This window comes from Drosophila rhopaloa, unplaced genomic scaffold (assembly GCF_018152115.1).
Source record: "Drosophila rhopaloa isolate 14029-0021.01 unplaced genomic scaffold, ASM1815211v1 contig_115, whole genome shotgun sequence".
NCBI classification, from domain to species: Eukaryota; Metazoa; Arthropoda; class Insecta; order Diptera; family Drosophilidae; genus Drosophila; species Drosophila rhopaloa.
Window position 1 is genome coordinate 9,863,424 of NW_025334990.1, and position 16,428 is coordinate 9,879,851.

The following is a 16,428-nucleotide window of genomic DNA, read 5'->3' on the forward strand; positions in this document are numbered from 1 at the left end:
TTTTAGGGATACCTAAATCGAGTTACTGCCTGTTTCCACTACACTATAAGTGCATTTCAAATGATAAAGACTCAGTTAAGAAAATGGGTTATGTTAAGCATCCTGTTAAGATATTTAAGAAATATTTCAGAATAGTTTTTTTCACTGGAATAAAATTATAGTAAAATATTAAATAGTCAGAACAATCCAAGATAATTTGCTTTACTCGGGGAATCCCCCTATTTTAGCTTAAAAAGCAACGACATTTCCCGCACACAGGCACACTGGCCAGCATTCGGTTAGTTAGGTCGAATAGTTATGTTTAGAAGCCGCAATAGTTGGGCCAATTAGAAATGTATTAAACTAAAAGTCTGGAGCCCTTATTCTGTAAGTACTCTTGCTTAAAAATACCATAATAAAGGAGAATGACACACTCAACACTACGAACTTCGCTCTAAATAGTTTAGTGCGTAGTTGTCAAGTGAAAGTTTTTTTGATGGCTTTTCTTCGGTTTTTAGAGTAATTAATTTTCTGGGAAACTCGAATCTATTGTCTTGTTATACCAAAAACTCTATGATTAACTGTGCTGTTTATTAAGTTTGGTTTTAACCAGTATTTAAACTGGTTTAAGCTCTACCTTTAAGACGACCTTCATGGTCGTTAGAGTGACTAACTCTAATCCGGAAAAGTAATGCAACTGTTGGAAAAGTTTATCACCTGTCATTGTAGTTGTGGTCTTTGTCTGCAATAGTGGCTAATAAATGGATTACTTACTCTATTTCCTTGGCAGTGCACAATGATTGACGCGGCTTGCGCGGAACGGGGAAGCCCCAAGTTTATTGCCCTCTTTAACGACAATCTGAAACTGGGCCACGGGGACGAGGACAACCCACAGCCATTGAATGGAAAAGACGCTTACGCACCCGCACCCGCCGACCTGCAGACGGCCTATGGAACCTTATTCGCCGCCTGCCAGGATCACGCCGCCTTCTTCGCCAAGGATCACACCGAATTTGGCCAGCGCCTGCACGCCGCCCACATTGCCTGGCAGGATTTCATCGTCCTGGCCAACCGGCTGGTCATCCAGATCGAAGCCTTTGCCCACGAGTACGACTTCGACGAGCAGACGCCGGGCAATGGCTACCGCAGCTTCATCTATGTGACCAACGCATGCATCACGCATGGCATCAACATCTGCCACCAGCTGATGGCCACCCGCTCCGCCTTGTTCTTCCGCAAGAAGTTCTACATGAAGGAGGTGGAGGCGTGCTCGCAGCTTCTATCCTCGCTGTGCACCTGCCTGCAGTACCTGCTGATCCTGCGCCAGTGGTCGGCCAACACGGGGGATCTGTTCGCCTGCGGAAACCACACGGCCGAGCAGCTCTTTGAGCTCGGCGACACCATTAACCAGTATTGCTTTTACGGCCGCTGCCTGGGCTTCCAGTACGGCGACTCCATACGCGGCGTACTCCGCTTTCTGGGCATCAGCATGGCCAGCTACTCGGAGTCCTACTACTCCCAGGAGGGCGATGGAGCCATCGTTAAGACCACCCGCAGTCTGTGGACCAGTGGAAAGTACCTAATGAATCCAGAACTACGCGCCCGCCGAATCGTTAACATCTCGCAGAATGCCAAGATCGACTTTTGCAAATCCTTCTGGTTTCTGGCCGAGTCCGAGCTGATGCACAAGCTGCCCAGCATTGTGGGAAGTTCCATAAAGGTGAACCGGCTGATAGAGCTGCCAGCCGAACCGTTGAAGCTTCCGCGTCGAAAGGACTTCAAGTCGTCGCCAAATCCCAGCAGTGATGTCAATCAGAACCAAGGCGATGATGACTTTGTGGAGATTCCTGTGCCCTCGGCTCATTTGGGACCTGGTCTGCCTGTTTCTGTTCGCCTGCTGAGCGCCAAGAGAAGATCGGGAATGCTCGGCGAGGGTCGCTATCGCGGCTGGCACAAGCCCACACCGCCGAGTCCTTCGATTCTGTTCCACTGCCATGGCGGTGGCTTTGTGGCCCAGTCTTCGAAGTCCCACGAACTGTATTTGCGCGACTGGGCCGTGGCCCTGGACTGTCCCATTCTATCGGTGGATTACAGTTTGGCGCCTGAGGCTCCATTTCCACGCGCTTTGCAGGAGGTGTACTACGCTTACTGCTGGCTTCTGAACAATACCGAACTGCTGGGCACGACGGGTGAGCGGATTGTGTGCGCTGGAGATTCGGCTGGCGCGAATCTGTCCATTGGAGTGGCCCTCAAGTGCATCGAGCAGGGAGTTCGAGTGCCGGACGGACTGTTTCTGGCCTATTGCCCAACCCTCGTTAGCTTTGTACCCAGTCCTGCCCGCCTGCTCTGCCTGATGGATCCCCTGCTGCCCTTTGGCTTCATGATGCGATGCCTTCGTGCCTATGCAGCACCAGCCCAAGAGACGCTACAGGAGAATGCCAGGCATGTGGAGGATGCCGCCCAGATACGCAATGCCCCGAAGTCGAACATGGGGAGCTTGAACTCCAGTCGCCGCACCTCCATAGCCAGAAGTCCCCTGACGCCGCTGGAGGCCAATACCGAGCACGATGACGAGAGTAGCGATACCTTCGCTAGTGCCTCGGCCTCTTACCACAGCCAGACTGTGGAGCGAACCGATCTACCCAACAGCGAGGGCGACAACAGTTCGTGTGTGTCCTTCGAAGACGACTCGCAGCCCATTGTCCACTATCCAGTAGAAATATCCGCCGACCCACCTAAGGACCCCACCTCTGCCGCCTACATTGACAACTTCCTAGACAAGTATCTAATTGACACCGCCACCATGGAGGTAACCGAAGAAACTGCAGCCGAGGCAGCCCAAGTTCAGGCGAATGGACATGCTAAGATCAGTTCGGATGACGATATTCTGGTTGAGACAGGTCGTGATCTCGTCGCGATGGATACACTGCAGGGACGACTCCAGGAAGCCGTGAACAACATAACCAACACCTTGACTCGCTGCACGCAATCCTACGAGATTCATGGAAGCAACGGGTGTCAGCAGGACGTGCGCAACATGGACGCGCTTTTAGCAAGGAGCCCCAGCGAGGAGTTTGCATTCGATGTGCCTAAGGATCCATTTTTATCGCCCTACTGGGCCAGTGATGAATGGCTATCCCAGCTGCCGGAGACCAAAATACTTGTAAGTTTATGAAGTAGGTGAAATAACTATGATTAAACCGGCTTTTGTTTCCCACTTAAGACTCTGAATATGGATCCCTGTCTGGATGACTGCGTTATGTTCGCCAAAAAACTGAAAGGCCTTGGTCGCCAAGTAAACTTGGAAATATTGGAGGGGCTTCCGCACGGATTTCTTAATTTCACCATGGTAGGAAATCCCTTGGCTAAATTAATAATAATCACTAATCTCGCCTTTCTTTTAAGCTATCCAACGAAGCCATGGAAGGATCCAAGCTCTGCATAAAATCTCTACAGACGTTGCTTCAGACAGATCCGAAGCACAAAAATAATGACAAAGGCAGCTCGCTGGACGACGAGGAGTCTTCCAGTCCCAGTGCAAGTTTGGCTGCTTCATAGGACGAATTTCAATCGGTCTATATGCCTATAGGACTGGAGAATCCAATACCCGACGAGGAACAATAAAACGACGATGGTACATTGTAAGTGACAATGGGGTTTCAAAATCACTGTAAAATATTGTCACCTGTATTGGATTTCTCCTTTCGCATAGGCGTGTAAATCGAATTTTGTTATGCGCAGGAACGAATTGTTCATTGTTATACGCACTCTTCTTGCTTTTTTATTACTTTGTAATCTCAAACATTTTTTATACACTTTTATATGACACAGCTTTCCATGTTTTATATACTCACAAAATATGTATAGGATATATATAGCTTTTAGCATAAGCAAGCCAAGTATGCAAGTATTGGAAGCGTGTAAACACGCACTATTTATTAATGCTCTTGATTCCAGGCACACACTCGCTAAGCGCTGTTTAATGCAAAACTCCCGAATATGTGCCTGATACGAAACGAGTACTTACTTATATACATGTGTATGAATTATTCGCCCATTACCCTTATTTTCACACTCCCCGATAGTGTGTCCAGATTTTTTGGCACTATGGAGGCTAGCGGAGTTAAACTTAAACTATGTTGGAGATATGCCTAGTTTTCTTTGCCTATCCCACGCGAACCCGTCTGAATGTATATCTACGGTACACCAGGTGTTTGATATACTATTACAATTTATATATGTTTGCAATCTCTTCCCTTAAACTATACCCAGTGTTATACATAAAATTCGAATAAATGGTTATTACCCTTAAAACGATTTGTAACTTGTATGCGGAAATTATAACCAAAGGAAGAGTAAGCTAGTTAACATTACAAAATACAGCTTTTATTGAAAAAATGCGGATTTGGCTTAAAAGTTAGGAATGAATTGTACGCGTGAGGATGAGAGGTTACGATAGGCATATAAATATAAGGGGGCGGTTTATGTCTCATTGTCCTCAATCTTGGGTGCCAGGTAGTAGCGAATGTGGCCTAGATCCTTGATCGCATACTCGACCACCAGCGGCACATCTGCGCACATCGACAGCTGCACCTGGGTGGACAGGGGCGTAGCCTTTGTGAAGGCGTTCAGGTAGCGACAGGCGAACGTCAGCGTCACAGGCTCCTGCATCTCAATGATGACCGCCTCTTCCTCCTTGTCAACGGAACCGGTTTGAGCCAGTTTGATATTGGCAGTGCCCACATCTCCGCTGGCCGAGAACTTGACGCCCTCCTTAGTGCAGCAGATTACGACAGATTCGCTGAATTGCGCCAGATCGCGGCAAATGCGCGCGAACTCCATGGCCGGCATGCGCACCACGCACGAGAAGTCCGTCTCCGGGATGCCCAGGTGCTCCTGGTCGAGATTCATCAGCTTCATCTCGTAGTCGGATACCTTCTCCTGGTTGGCCGACTCGAACATGATGGTGACTGTGTCGGCGTTGTCCTGCGCCTTCATCGTCACGTTGTCCTCGTTGTTGGCGCACTTCAGAATCTTGGCCATGCTGCCCAGGTTCATTCCCATGGAGAGGTTGCGGTCGCAGCGGAACTTATCGAATCCGTCGGATCGCAGGGTCAGCGAGACGAGGGACACATGGGAGTTGTCCATGGCCTGCAGCTGTGAGGTCACCAAAGATATTAGATTGCACTAAAGTTTAAGGCTTGTGTATGATTGTACCTGAATGCCGGAGTCGCTGCAATCGAAGGTGGCCTCATTGAGCAGATCCTTGATGGCGTCCAGGATCTTCTTCAGAATGGTGGCTTGTCCCAGGCGTGCCTCGAACATGTTGAATTTGTTGTTTTATTCTTAGGGGCGTGATGCGAATTTGGGAAAAAATAACTGGGCACTATTTAACTTAAGTGGGTTGCCTTAAGAAAGTACTTATAATTATTATGTTGCCACTGCCGTGTCTTTAAAATGAATGACGAACGTGGGCAAATTTTTGCTTAGAATCGGATCAGGCGGGCGAAATGAGCGGGATAGGGATGTGAAAAGCCACAGGCGATATCGATCGCACGCGTCGCAACTATCGATAACAACCGGGCCCCGCGCTGCCAACCTAATAGAACAACAAAACAAAGATGGCCACACTATTGACAAACATATATATTTTAAATAGCTAAATTACAAAATGTTTAAGAATTTAATACACAATTTATCAGCGAAGACGATGACTTATAAAAGTAGGAGGTGAGGACACATTTTTCTTGTTTAAGCGATCTGCCTGTTTCATCATTCCACGCAGTTCTTCCACTCCGAGACCTAAAATATAAGTGCGTTTTATATTTAATTTAATTAGATAATTTTATGTACTTGCCATGCACAGTTTGAGTTTCTTGGGCACCATTCGGATCCAACTGAATTAAATATGCCTCCAGGGCAGTATGTTTTTGCATTATAGCCACGCAGAGAGCCGGAATCATAGAGGACAGATTGAAATCCTCATAGGATCTCCGGCGTAGTAGCTCCTTAACCAGGTGCAAGTGACCAGAATAACTCGCTAGTGTAAGAGCGTTTTGTCCAAAGTAGTTCATGGCGTAAATATTTCCACCAAACTCCAGAAGTGTGTGGGCGCACTCAAATCGCCCCAAATAGCAGGCCTTCAACAAAGCGGTGTTCCCATAGCTGTCCAGTTCCTCCAGGCTGTTCGGTTTGCCATCGCGAGCCATTGTGCAGACGATTCGCAGGGAAACTACGTCATCCTGTCCTACACAGCTGAGGGCTTCAAAATTAAAAGTTAATTTCGGTGTCTCTTAACCTTTTTTAATTACCATTTATTTCTCCCATTCTGCATTGACTTCATATAACGGCGCTTTGCGGGAACCAGGGATGCAATACTATCGGTATAAGCAAACCGAACTTTGTTAACAAGGGTATTCCATCAAGTAATGCAACATATTTGAATTTTCAAAACCTAAAAGACGGTTACAATTTTTGATTGAAGTTTTTTTTAAAAAAGGTAGGGTCGAAAAAGAGTTATTTTTCAACACAGCATTAAATGATGTGTTAGCTGACCAAAGCTTACGCACTAACTTTTCAATCCGTTTTCACGCTCTGATCTAAAGCGCATAAAAAGTCTTTAGTTATTCCATTTAAGTGATACGCCATATATTGTGTTGTTTTAGGTAACTATATTTAATATATTCAACTGCAATCAAGTATGTCTGCACATAGCTCGAGCTTTTTGGAACAAGATATTTAATACACTTACAAACGCATACAAATATCAATTGACAAGTACGAATGTAATACATTTAGGCGGGTCACAGACCACAAGTTGTGGGTTAGTAGATATTAGTTTAGATTATTGTCATTGTTTTATAAAGGATTATTTGAGACTAACTAAGCACTACAAGTACCAATGCCGCTCGTGCAGATGATCCTGATCGAAGGACCAAAGCTTACACGTGGGATGACAACTACAAATTATATAGGACTAACCGACCAGTGCGAAACTGGGGATATTTCGTGTCTTAACTTTAATCTAATACGTCATGTATAAACTAAAAGGTTGTGCGAATAATTTAGTCGGAGAGATTCAGCGGGTAACGGATCTCAGGATGCTTATAGTCCCGGCTTGGTTTTGTCATCGATGCTGCTGGCGCTCCCGGCGCTCGCCGTGCTGCCCGCATCCGATGGCACCGGACTGGATCGCCCCGATCCCGCCCTGGATCCCGACTCCACTGGCGTGGGAATGGGACTGGTGGCCGGGCTGGTTTCCAGGTCGCTCGTGCTGCAGATTTCCTGAAAACAGAGATTGGAATTCAGCTTGGACTTGTCGTTATTCTTGCTCGGCTTCTCATCCAGCAACTTCGTCGTCTTCGGACTTGAGCTTGAACTTAAACTTAAGCTTGAAGTTGAACCTGAACTGACCTCATCCGCTTGTGTCTTGCTGGTCACCGCCTCGGTCTTGCACTCCTCGCTGGACAGATCCACTTTCTCCGCCCAGGAGCGCAGGAACTCCACCACGTGGCTGTGCCCAAAGTTCTCGGCCTCGTCCACGGGCAGGTTGCCCCAACGATCCTTGGGGTTGTGTGGGACATGGCACTGTTCCAGCAGGAACTTCACGCACTCCAAGTGGCCCTCGGAGGCAGCCAGATGCAGGGCAGTACGTCCATCGTAGTCCGCCAGGGTGATGTCCATGCCAGAGAGACGATGACGACGCAGGGCCGTAACATCTCCGCTGGCTGCTGAAAAGAGCAGATTCACAATCGAAAGTCCCTTGGTCTCGTAGCGGTGCTTCCGGGGATCCTTCTTGTTGGACAGATGCTTCAGGTTGTCGTAGCGATGGAAATTGAACATGGAGACCAGCTCCTCGCAGAATTGCAGGCCCCTCACCGTGTTGCCCAGGTGGTCCAGGGGCGGCGACCAGGCGAAGATGCCCATCACATTGGGAATGACCAGCATCATGCCACCACTCACACCGGATTTGGCTGGCAGTCCCACCTTGAAGGCGAACTGACCGGAATAATCGTACGTGCCGCAGGAGTGCATGATGGAGAGCACATCCCGGATTACCTCCGGCCGGAACACCTTCTCCTCGGTGGTGGGACAGATTCCTCCATTGGCCAAACTGGCGGCAATCACGGACATTGCCTCGCAGTTGGTCTCCATGGAGCAGCACTGGAAGTAGAAGTCCATCACCTCCTTCAGATTGGTGCGCTTGGGGAAGCACTTGTTCTCCCGCATATAGAATCCCAGGGCGTAGTTCCGATCGGCAGCCTCTCGTTCGGACAGGAATACGGCATTGTTGAAGCCGATGTACTCCCCACCGGACAGCCGCTTGAACCAGGACATGGTGTAGTCGAAGATCTCGGCGGAGGTCATGTCAGGCTTGACCAGAGCGTTCATCAGGGAGCAGGTGAGAATGGCACCTGCATTGATCATCGGGTTGTGCGGTTTCTCTGTGGAGGAAAAACAGAATTATTAGAAGATTTTCTAAGAATTTAATAAAATATTTCGATTAGTATAAAATAAAATCTTAATATATAGAGTCAAATTTCAAGTAAAATAATATTTCCATTCATATTTTTAAGGATAGACAGTGAAATTACAAAGTTAGAAGTCATATCCATAAAAAAAGCGTATAAAAAAGAAATAAATAACTTTGCTTTTAAATGATCAAATGATCCCAAATGGAAATTCATAACTTAACTTTTCAATACTTTTTTAAAATTTGAAATATTATTAAGAATTATTTAAATAATGGTACGATCATATGAATTAGATTTGATTTGCAGGCATTGAAAAATGTAGTTGGGTTTGAGTTAAGAATTTTGTTCAGTTCCCCCACTTACTGTTTTGATCCAGGACGAGTTCATTAAAGTTCCTGCCACTGGGCTCCTGGCCCACATACGAGTGCACCACCTTGGGGCCCAACTTCTCCAGAGCAATGGCGTAGGTGAGTGGCTTGCTGCAACTCTGGAGGGTGAACGGAACCTCCACATCGCCAATGGAAAAGCGCTGGCCATCAATGGTGCAGATGCTCAGACCCCAGGAATCGGGGTTATATCTGGCCAGTTGCGGAATATAGTCGGCCAACTTGCCCAAAGTGTTGGTCTTGCAGCGGCAGTAAATGTCTTCGATGTCCTTGACGAAACTGGTAAAGTCGGGGATCACAAACTGCTGCCGAAAAGCTTTGGCAATCAGCACAATATTGGGGGCCACCACTCTGAAAGTACCAAAGTTATTATAATACAGCTTGGGTGGGAATTCCCAAAGTCTAAACTCACGCCTTGAAGGTCTCCCGATTGAGATGCTGCGTCTCCGCCGAAGAGCCCGTCTCGTAGTTGTTCAATTTATGAACTTTCTTCAAATTGTCCATTAGCTCTCGTACTCTTGGATCGTTCCTGCGAATGCCAGTGGTCTTTAGCCCGGCCAGGAACTTGCCCATCGAGATGAGACCCGTCTCCTCGCTGGCGAACATATCGAATAGCACATCCTCCGCATTGCGCTGCTCCTGCTCCCGATGGCTGTGAATAGAAAGATGACCAGTTAATATAAAGGGAATTAGCGAAATAGTTTCGTAGCCACAGAAAAGCAATTGGGTTTAGGGCACCTGCTAATTAAGCGGCGATCCCCGACTGAATTTTAGCATGCGTGTGTGGAAAAGCAAGACCAAAAATTCACAGAAAACATGGCACTAGTACTACGGGGGTGTGAAAGTGGTAAGGGGGAACTTTAGGGGGGTTTGTCTTTGGCCAACTGGCGCTGAACTCCAAGTGCTAATTGGCTCACAGACATCTAATGCAGCGCGGCCATTAAAACTGCAAAGATCCAGTTGTTTTGCTTTTCTAAATATAGATCTTCCTCCAAGGCTGGCTGATTTGATTAATTCGGATTTTATTTTTTTTTGCGAACTATCAATTTGGGAAATCATTTCGCGCAGACTTCAATCAACTTCAATTTAGTTGAGTTGGGCTTGATTAAGACGTTTGGTTTATGGTACATGGCATGGCAACTGATTCAAATTCTACGGGGTACAAGAACAGTTCAATCGATTACTCACGGCCGCATCGAATAGTGGCGTCGCTGATTGCTAAAAAAGGGTGATAGACAGGATGATCATACGGCAATTGTTAGTTACGATTTCCATATGTTGGCCATAAACAACGTGTAATGAGCGTCAATCAACGCAATTTTCGATTTATAGAAGGGGTGTGTCATATAGATAAAAGGGGTGAGTGGGGTGTAGTGTTTTTGTGCACAATCTATTTTTACGATGCACTCGATTTGGTATACTACATATTGTCCCCGCCCTTGACTGTCTGTTCTGGTTGCTTTTTCCGGCACTATTTTTACCTGATTATCGCGGATATAGTACGCACTATAGTGCCGCGACGATTCTGCAGCGAGATGCCCTCGATGATCTCCTCGATGATGGCCGCCGTCTCCGTGGTCTCCTGCTCCTTGCCCCGCCTGTAGTTCTCCTCCCGCTCCTTCGTCTCACCATCTTCGCTCTGGCGCTTCAGCGCGTCCATTTCACTTGTTTGCACCATCACGGCGTATACGTGATATTCGCTTGGTTTTCAATTTGTGTATGTGAATTTGACTGGATGGATTTCGAGCTCGATTCGCCTTGACTTGAGCGCTGAGCTGTTGCAAGTTTAATGGGAACAACAGTAAGCGCGCCAGCGTTTTATACATTAGCGGAAAGTGTGACTTTTGCTGCTGCTCCCAGCGAACGGAGCACTTAGATAGATAGATACGGATAGACGACTGGAGATTGGCGATTGGAGAGCGGTGAGCGGTGAGCAGGGCACCACGGAGAGCCGCGCCGCAATGTGCTAATTTCTAAATCATGTTATTGCCAATAAAATAAATTAATTAACTCCTTTTTCTCTATACAATCCCCGGCTGGTACACAAAAACGCACACGAGCATATACAACTGTAGATATGGCTGGATTTTATGGCATTATAATGGCACTGTTCATTGTCTGGCACTCTAAATGGCACACTACTTCCACAAAACCGATAAGGATAAGGAGACAAAAACGTCACGCGACGGAACCCCTTTTCTTTTTGTCTGATAAAGAGGTGGGCACGTCTCCGGATGATTCACAATTACCTGATATACTTCGTTATCACCTTGATGAACGTCTCCTTCTGGCTCTTGGTGCAAAGTCCGGCCACCATTTCGGCTATAATGCCGGCATCTATCAGATCGGCATCGTCCTGAACGCGTTCCTTGCCTTCTTCAGTACCGGATAGGGGTTCCTTAACTGCAACTTCGGCCTTTTCCTCCTCCACCTTGGCCGCATTCTGCTTGACCAGTTCGATAAGTTCCTCTCCCGTCATGGACTTCAGATCGTCTACTATCTTCTGCCTGATGCTATCCTTGAACTGGGCCGCCTCCTCGGCAGTATATCCGTCCAATGGAATGGGTGCCCTTTCGGTGGCATATTGCAGCAGATTCCAACTACGATCGCCCATCATTTCGATACGATTAGTATTATTTGTCCTCCTTTTTCACTGTGCAAACTTGCGGCCCGTCACCGCCGAAATGAGCCCAGTCGACGATCGGCCAATGGTTTTATAGTTCGCCAACATCATACATCAAAGCCATACAGACATATTTACATATAATTCAGCAGACCCAAAAAGAGTGAGCGAATTCGATTTTTATCTTCGTTTAATAAACGTATGTTAATTTATTTTTATGCGCTCGCGATTGCCGGCAATTAGCGCGTGCTTCATGGCAGATACCTCCCTTTTGGAGCATCCAACCCCAGCCCCATCCTTTCAATACATTTAAAACAAAAGTTCCCTTTTGAACACAAAATATTTACCGCGAAAGCGCCATCAAAATATTTTCGCAATTTCTTTGGACTTTGGCAGAGATTGTTAATTGTGTATGTCAACGGTTTCGGCTGTTGTTTTCAAAACAATATTTTTCGAGCTATTAATAATATTGTAAACTGCATTGAGTCTAAAAATGGATCATTGGGATATGAAATGCAGCCTGGCAGCAGCGCAATTGTTGACCCAAATTATTCTAGCCACGTGGGAAATAGTGAGGAAAAAGCAACCATAGACGAGGTAGATGTAAATTATTAAACAAATATTTTGTAATTCGAACAATTAGTTACTGAATGCAAGTGCTCTGGTTTGAATTGATGTGAGGTGTAAGTTGATACTGGAGATGTGAAAGGTTAAAGTTTATCTTTTGTTTATCTACTTACAGTTTGGCATTATCCTCTTTGGTCTTTGGAGTGGAACTGGTGTCGTAGAAGGACAACTTTCGATTGGCAAATACCAAGTTCAATAGCGGTGGAGCGCGCAGTTTCTTCTGAAATGGACAAAGAATTGGTTGTATATTACAGCTGTAGTTGAGGTCAGGAATGCCCAGCTAAAGTCACGTATTCCCAGTTATGTTAAGAGCCAACTGAGCGGCACGTACTAGCATATTTTAGTGGTATATCCAATGTATACCGCAACTGGATCGAAGTGGAAATAATGGACAGACACCATTAACAAGCACCTTTTATAGTAAAAAGGGCGTTGATCTATCCAATGTTTTATGGAATCCCCAAAACTCTGCAACATTTTTAAAGCTTACAAGAATGATGGTAATTATCATACTGCTTAGTTTATTCTTTTAATATTTCCCTAATATCTGCAAAATACTTGCGTATTAATTTTGAAAATATTTGCATGCCATCTACTTGTTATTCCTAGCCTACTAACGTTTTCTTTATAATTATAATTTTGTTGATGGAAAATCTGTAATCATTCATTAATGTAACCGAATACTTTCTGTCCTGCCTTGGGTCATAAGTTTTATTGGATTGGATTACCTAACCGCATGACATCAGCGGAACAGAAGTCACTGTATTTTTCCTAATTTCCTTTTTCTTTGCAAGTGCTGAAATTACAAATAGTTGACTTTGTACAAAAAAAATTCCACAAATAAAGCTATTCTTTTGATTACAGCTAACTGATACGATTATTTGCACGTGCCCTTATCCCTATTATAAATCAGACTCCCATTCTCAGAAATTTTAAGTCTTTGCCTTCAAAATCTGTTTTCATTGTTAAGCTGTTTTCGCACTTGCTGCTCATTTGCATATTATTAAATACATATTTAAGCAAAAGAAAGTCATGTGAGGGCGAACATTTTGCACAACAACAACAACAAGATCAGGTGCGGCAAAAAATAAAAAGAATAAAATATTTGCCAAACAAGTTTCCGCTCAAGGGGCCTGTCACCATTAGCGTGGGACTTTGGCACCTTTAAAATTCGATATGTTGACGCACAATTTGCACGGAAGTGCAGAGATAATAATTATCAAAGAGAAACTTAGTCGGAAAAATGAAAGAACTATCACTATCACGTGTACATTCTCCTATAAAAGCTATTTTTATGTAATATTCTAAACTTAAGGTTCGATTATGTCTAGGCATTACGAAATAATTTTATAATAGGCAATTATTTGTAAAAATAAACGCTTTTTAGTTAAAAGCAGTAGCCCTTTAATTGCCAAAATAATTGGGGACTTCAGAAAAATATAATCGTAAATCAACGAGTTTTTCTGAATATACTTAATTATATGTAGACGCGTTTGATTGTTCCTAGAGATAATAATCTTTATAAATATAAACATTTAAGATTAAATTGTATATTCGGAAATTTTTTTTCGTTTTGTGAAGTTGAATAAGTGATAAACAAACTTTATCGACTTTAAAAAATACATTTATATCCCAAGAATTTTTTCAGAGAAAAGATTGATTATTTTGAGTAAAGCTTATCTACATTTCTTAATTTATTATTAAATATTCATTATAAAAAAAATGTGCCAAATTCTTGAATAGAGCAAGTGAGTATCCAAAATTGTTGTTTAAAATTTGAGAGAACTATTTCTCTTTCTTTATTTCTCTTTTCTAGTAACCATGTGAGAAGTGAAGGGGCTTGGTTTTTGTGTTGTGGCAGCTAAAATATTAATACGTAAGCGTATGCTAAACATTTATAAATGTGTGTTCTTTCATTTCTCCCATGGCAACGAAAAACCCGCAAAACAATTTCGACTAGTGATGGACTTCTGCCAAATTTAAATAATCCGCAACCGTATTTGTTCACGTATAAAATACCATCTTTGGGTTTATATACATATACCTACATAATATATAATTATGAATAAATATGTGTTTTTTGTGTTGCCATGCTCACGTTTACACTATTTATTTTCGGGTGACAGTTTCGCGTGACTTAAACACTCCAAGAGTCTGTGAATCATATACACTTTAAAAAATATTTCTTAAGTAAGGCTTTTAAAATTATTATATGAACACACATTTTTTCACAAATTTTGTTCCAATAGATAAGATACAAAATGGGTCTGAATTTTTATATAAGAAAATATGAAGTTTAAAAGATGTTTATGTAAAATTTATATTTTCAATCATATTCTGTGAATACATTTTGGTATTAAGAAGATTTCGTTTCCAAATGATAATAATTATGTCATTTTGCCACTTAGATAAGATGGTAATTCAGAACTTCTAAGAAATCTCATAGTTTTAGTGCACCCTAAGTGCAAAAAAACATTGTCATAAAGTTTAAAAATAACTTGTGCATATATTTTTAGCTTATCAAAATTACATAAATTATATTTTCGAGTTGATAAGATTTTAATCTAATAAGATAAGATTTTAGTTGAAAGAAATGGTAAAATGAACTTCTTATTTATTATATTTTTTCTGTGTGCATACATATTTATTTATGGTCCACGATTGGCGCTGGTATTTGACGAGTGAAAAGATTAATATAAGGCAGATTTGTAGAACCATTTCTATTCCCAATCTCACAATCAGTGTTTCAATGTCTCGGTCAGCGTCTCGCCATCGTCTAGCTTTTTTAAAATTTTTATATACTTGTTGACAACCAGTACTATTTTGGAGTTGCAAATGTCACATGTGGTTTTTGGGGATTAAGAATGAGTGTGTCAGTTGATTTGCAACTGATTAGCACCTATTCCCCAAAAATTTGTCATGATAATTTCACAATTAATTTGGCCGGTAGTCTAGTCGCCGCAATCCCAGATCCGATAAGATATAACATTTTATCTTTTTGAGGGAGAGACAGGACAGTGGGCGTGTTATCTGGAGATTGCGTCAGTCACGCTGCGCTTGGCATTTATCTAATTAAACTAAACCCCGGCGTCTTCATTAAAAAGTAAACCCTTGTCAGGCTGAATGAAAGTCATATGCCCTTACGTGCCCGAAATCACTTCCAGGCCAGAGTCTATATCTTGGTTTTGTTTAAATTTCAAAATCTATTTTTGGATTTCTGCAAACTGTTTGTTATTTCCGCCAGCATTTGCGCATCTGTGGGTATTATGCGTTTACTTTTCTGATATCACATGAAAAATCAATAGCCGGGCAAAATTAAGGCCCGAAAATTGTACATAGTCAGCTGTTTAATCGCTCAACCCCCGTTAGAAACAAAAAAGAAAACCCTTCGCGGAACTCACCTCGGTGGATATTTTCTGCTGCAGCTGTTTGCCCGTGTGTCCGAACTTGGCGCGCTTCAAGAGATCTGTCTCCTGGTCGAATTGCTCCTCCGGCTCTGCAGCGGATGCCTTGGCGCGATGGTGGGCCAACACCTGTCCCTGGGTCGTCAGAAGACGAAGGTTGCGACCGGCTAGCGTGGGAACACCTTTAAGCATTATCACAATCACTGATTTGGCTAATTGGCTGCCCTAATGACGACGATGTCTCTCTGATTCTCGGATTATCGGATGCCTAACAGTAAACCTTAATGCTCGTACTTGATGGCTTGTCTTCTTTCACGTTGCGTATCCGCTCCGTTGTCTGCACATGCGTTCTCTATTACCAATCGCTGGGTACTAAACGGCGGCCGAAAGCAGAAAGTCCATAATCAGCCCAACGCTGCCGCGAAATCGGAGGCAGCGGAAAAAGCAGCGACGTTTACTTCTTCGCTTGGTGAGCGAGCATAAATCTCTCTCTTTCTGGGGGAGAGTTTCGCGGCGTGGGTGAAGTAGACTCTTCCAGCGGTGGTTGACTCTCCTTCAAAAGAGAGTGCGATGACGTTGTTGGGGGCTCGTCTATTCTCGTGACGTCATTTGCACAATTGTAGAAAATAATTTTGTACACTGAGCACAAATACATACTATTTCATTACTTAGTAGAATGACACAATCTCTAATTCCTAAATTTTTTAAAATCGAATTCCTTAAAGAAAATAATTTTATTCGCATTTATTCACTTATATGATTGTATTTTTATGATTTTTAGTTGTGTAAATTATTTTAACACTTTTTAGTTGGCTCAAAGATTTCATTATTGGCTGAAATAATAATAATACAAATTTCTAGATTTAAGAAACATATATTTGATTTCGCCGTCGAAATACTTTTATATTAATGTTTGTATGATACCTATTAGTGTA

At 43.6% G+C, this 16,428-nt stretch overlaps 4 protein-coding genes across 11 annotated transcripts; 1 reads left to right on the plus strand and 3 right to left on the minus strand.

The window, feature by feature from the left end:
• Window positions 1-255: 255 nt before the first annotated feature.
• LOC108049481 (hormone-sensitive lipase) lies at window positions 256-4,296 on the plus strand. The gene is made up of 4 exons (XM_017130666.2): window positions 256-366; window positions 770-3,142; window positions 3,203-3,328; window positions 3,385-4,296. Exons 2-4 carry the CDS (start codon window positions 776-778, stop codon window positions 3,535-3,537), a joined length of 2,646 nt encoding a protein of 881 aa, XP_016986155.1. The 5' UTR covers window positions 256-366; window positions 770-775; the 3' UTR covers window positions 3,538-4,296.
• A 47-nt stretch (window positions 4,297-4,343) lies between these two features.
• LOC108049482 (proliferating cell nuclear antigen) lies at window positions 4,344-5,496 on the minus strand. The gene is made up of 2 exons (XM_017130667.2): window positions 5,197-5,496; window positions 4,344-5,136 (listed from the first exon to the last, which is right to left on the minus strand). The coding sequence occupies exons 1-2, from the start codon at window positions 5,302-5,304 to the stop codon at window positions 4,462-4,464; spliced, it is 783 nt and encodes a 260-aa protein (XP_016986156.1). The 5' UTR covers window positions 5,305-5,496; the 3' UTR covers window positions 4,344-4,461.
• Window positions 5,497-5,605: 109 nt separating this feature from the next.
• LOC108049445 (DNA replication inhibitor plutonium) lies at window positions 5,606-6,403 on the minus strand. The gene is made up of 3 exons (XM_017130621.1): window positions 6,291-6,403; window positions 5,837-6,241; window positions 5,606-5,781 (listed from the first exon to the last, which is right to left on the minus strand). Exons 1-3 carry the CDS (start codon window positions 6,304-6,306, stop codon window positions 5,678-5,680), a joined length of 525 nt encoding a protein of 174 aa, XP_016986110.1. The 5' UTR covers window positions 6,307-6,403; the 3' UTR covers window positions 5,606-5,677.
• A 227-nt stretch (window positions 6,404-6,630) lies between these two features.
• LOC108049493 (glutaminase liver isoform, mitochondrial) lies at window positions 6,631-15,868 on the minus strand. Of its 8 annotated transcripts, XM_017130688.2 has the most exons (7): window positions 15,491-15,867; window positions 12,203-12,309; window positions 10,028-10,057; window positions 9,252-9,491; window positions 8,817-9,190; window positions 7,393-8,423; window positions 6,631-7,263 (listed from the first exon to the last, which is right to left on the minus strand). In XM_017130688.2, the coding sequence occupies exons 1-7, from the start codon at window positions 15,683-15,685 to the stop codon at window positions 7,084-7,086; spliced, it is 2,157 nt and encodes a 718-aa protein (XP_016986177.1). In that variant the 5' UTR covers window positions 15,686-15,867; the 3' UTR covers window positions 6,631-7,083. The 8 variants fall into 8 exon arrangements, with proteins under 8 accessions (XP_016986177.1, XP_016986178.1, XP_016986174.1 ...); XM_017130689.2 differs by lacking the exon at window positions 10,028-10,057; XM_017130685.2 differs by lacking the exons at window positions 12,203-12,309; window positions 15,491-15,867 and adding an exon at window positions 11,089-11,534.
• Window positions 15,869-16,428: the final 560 nt, after the last annotated feature.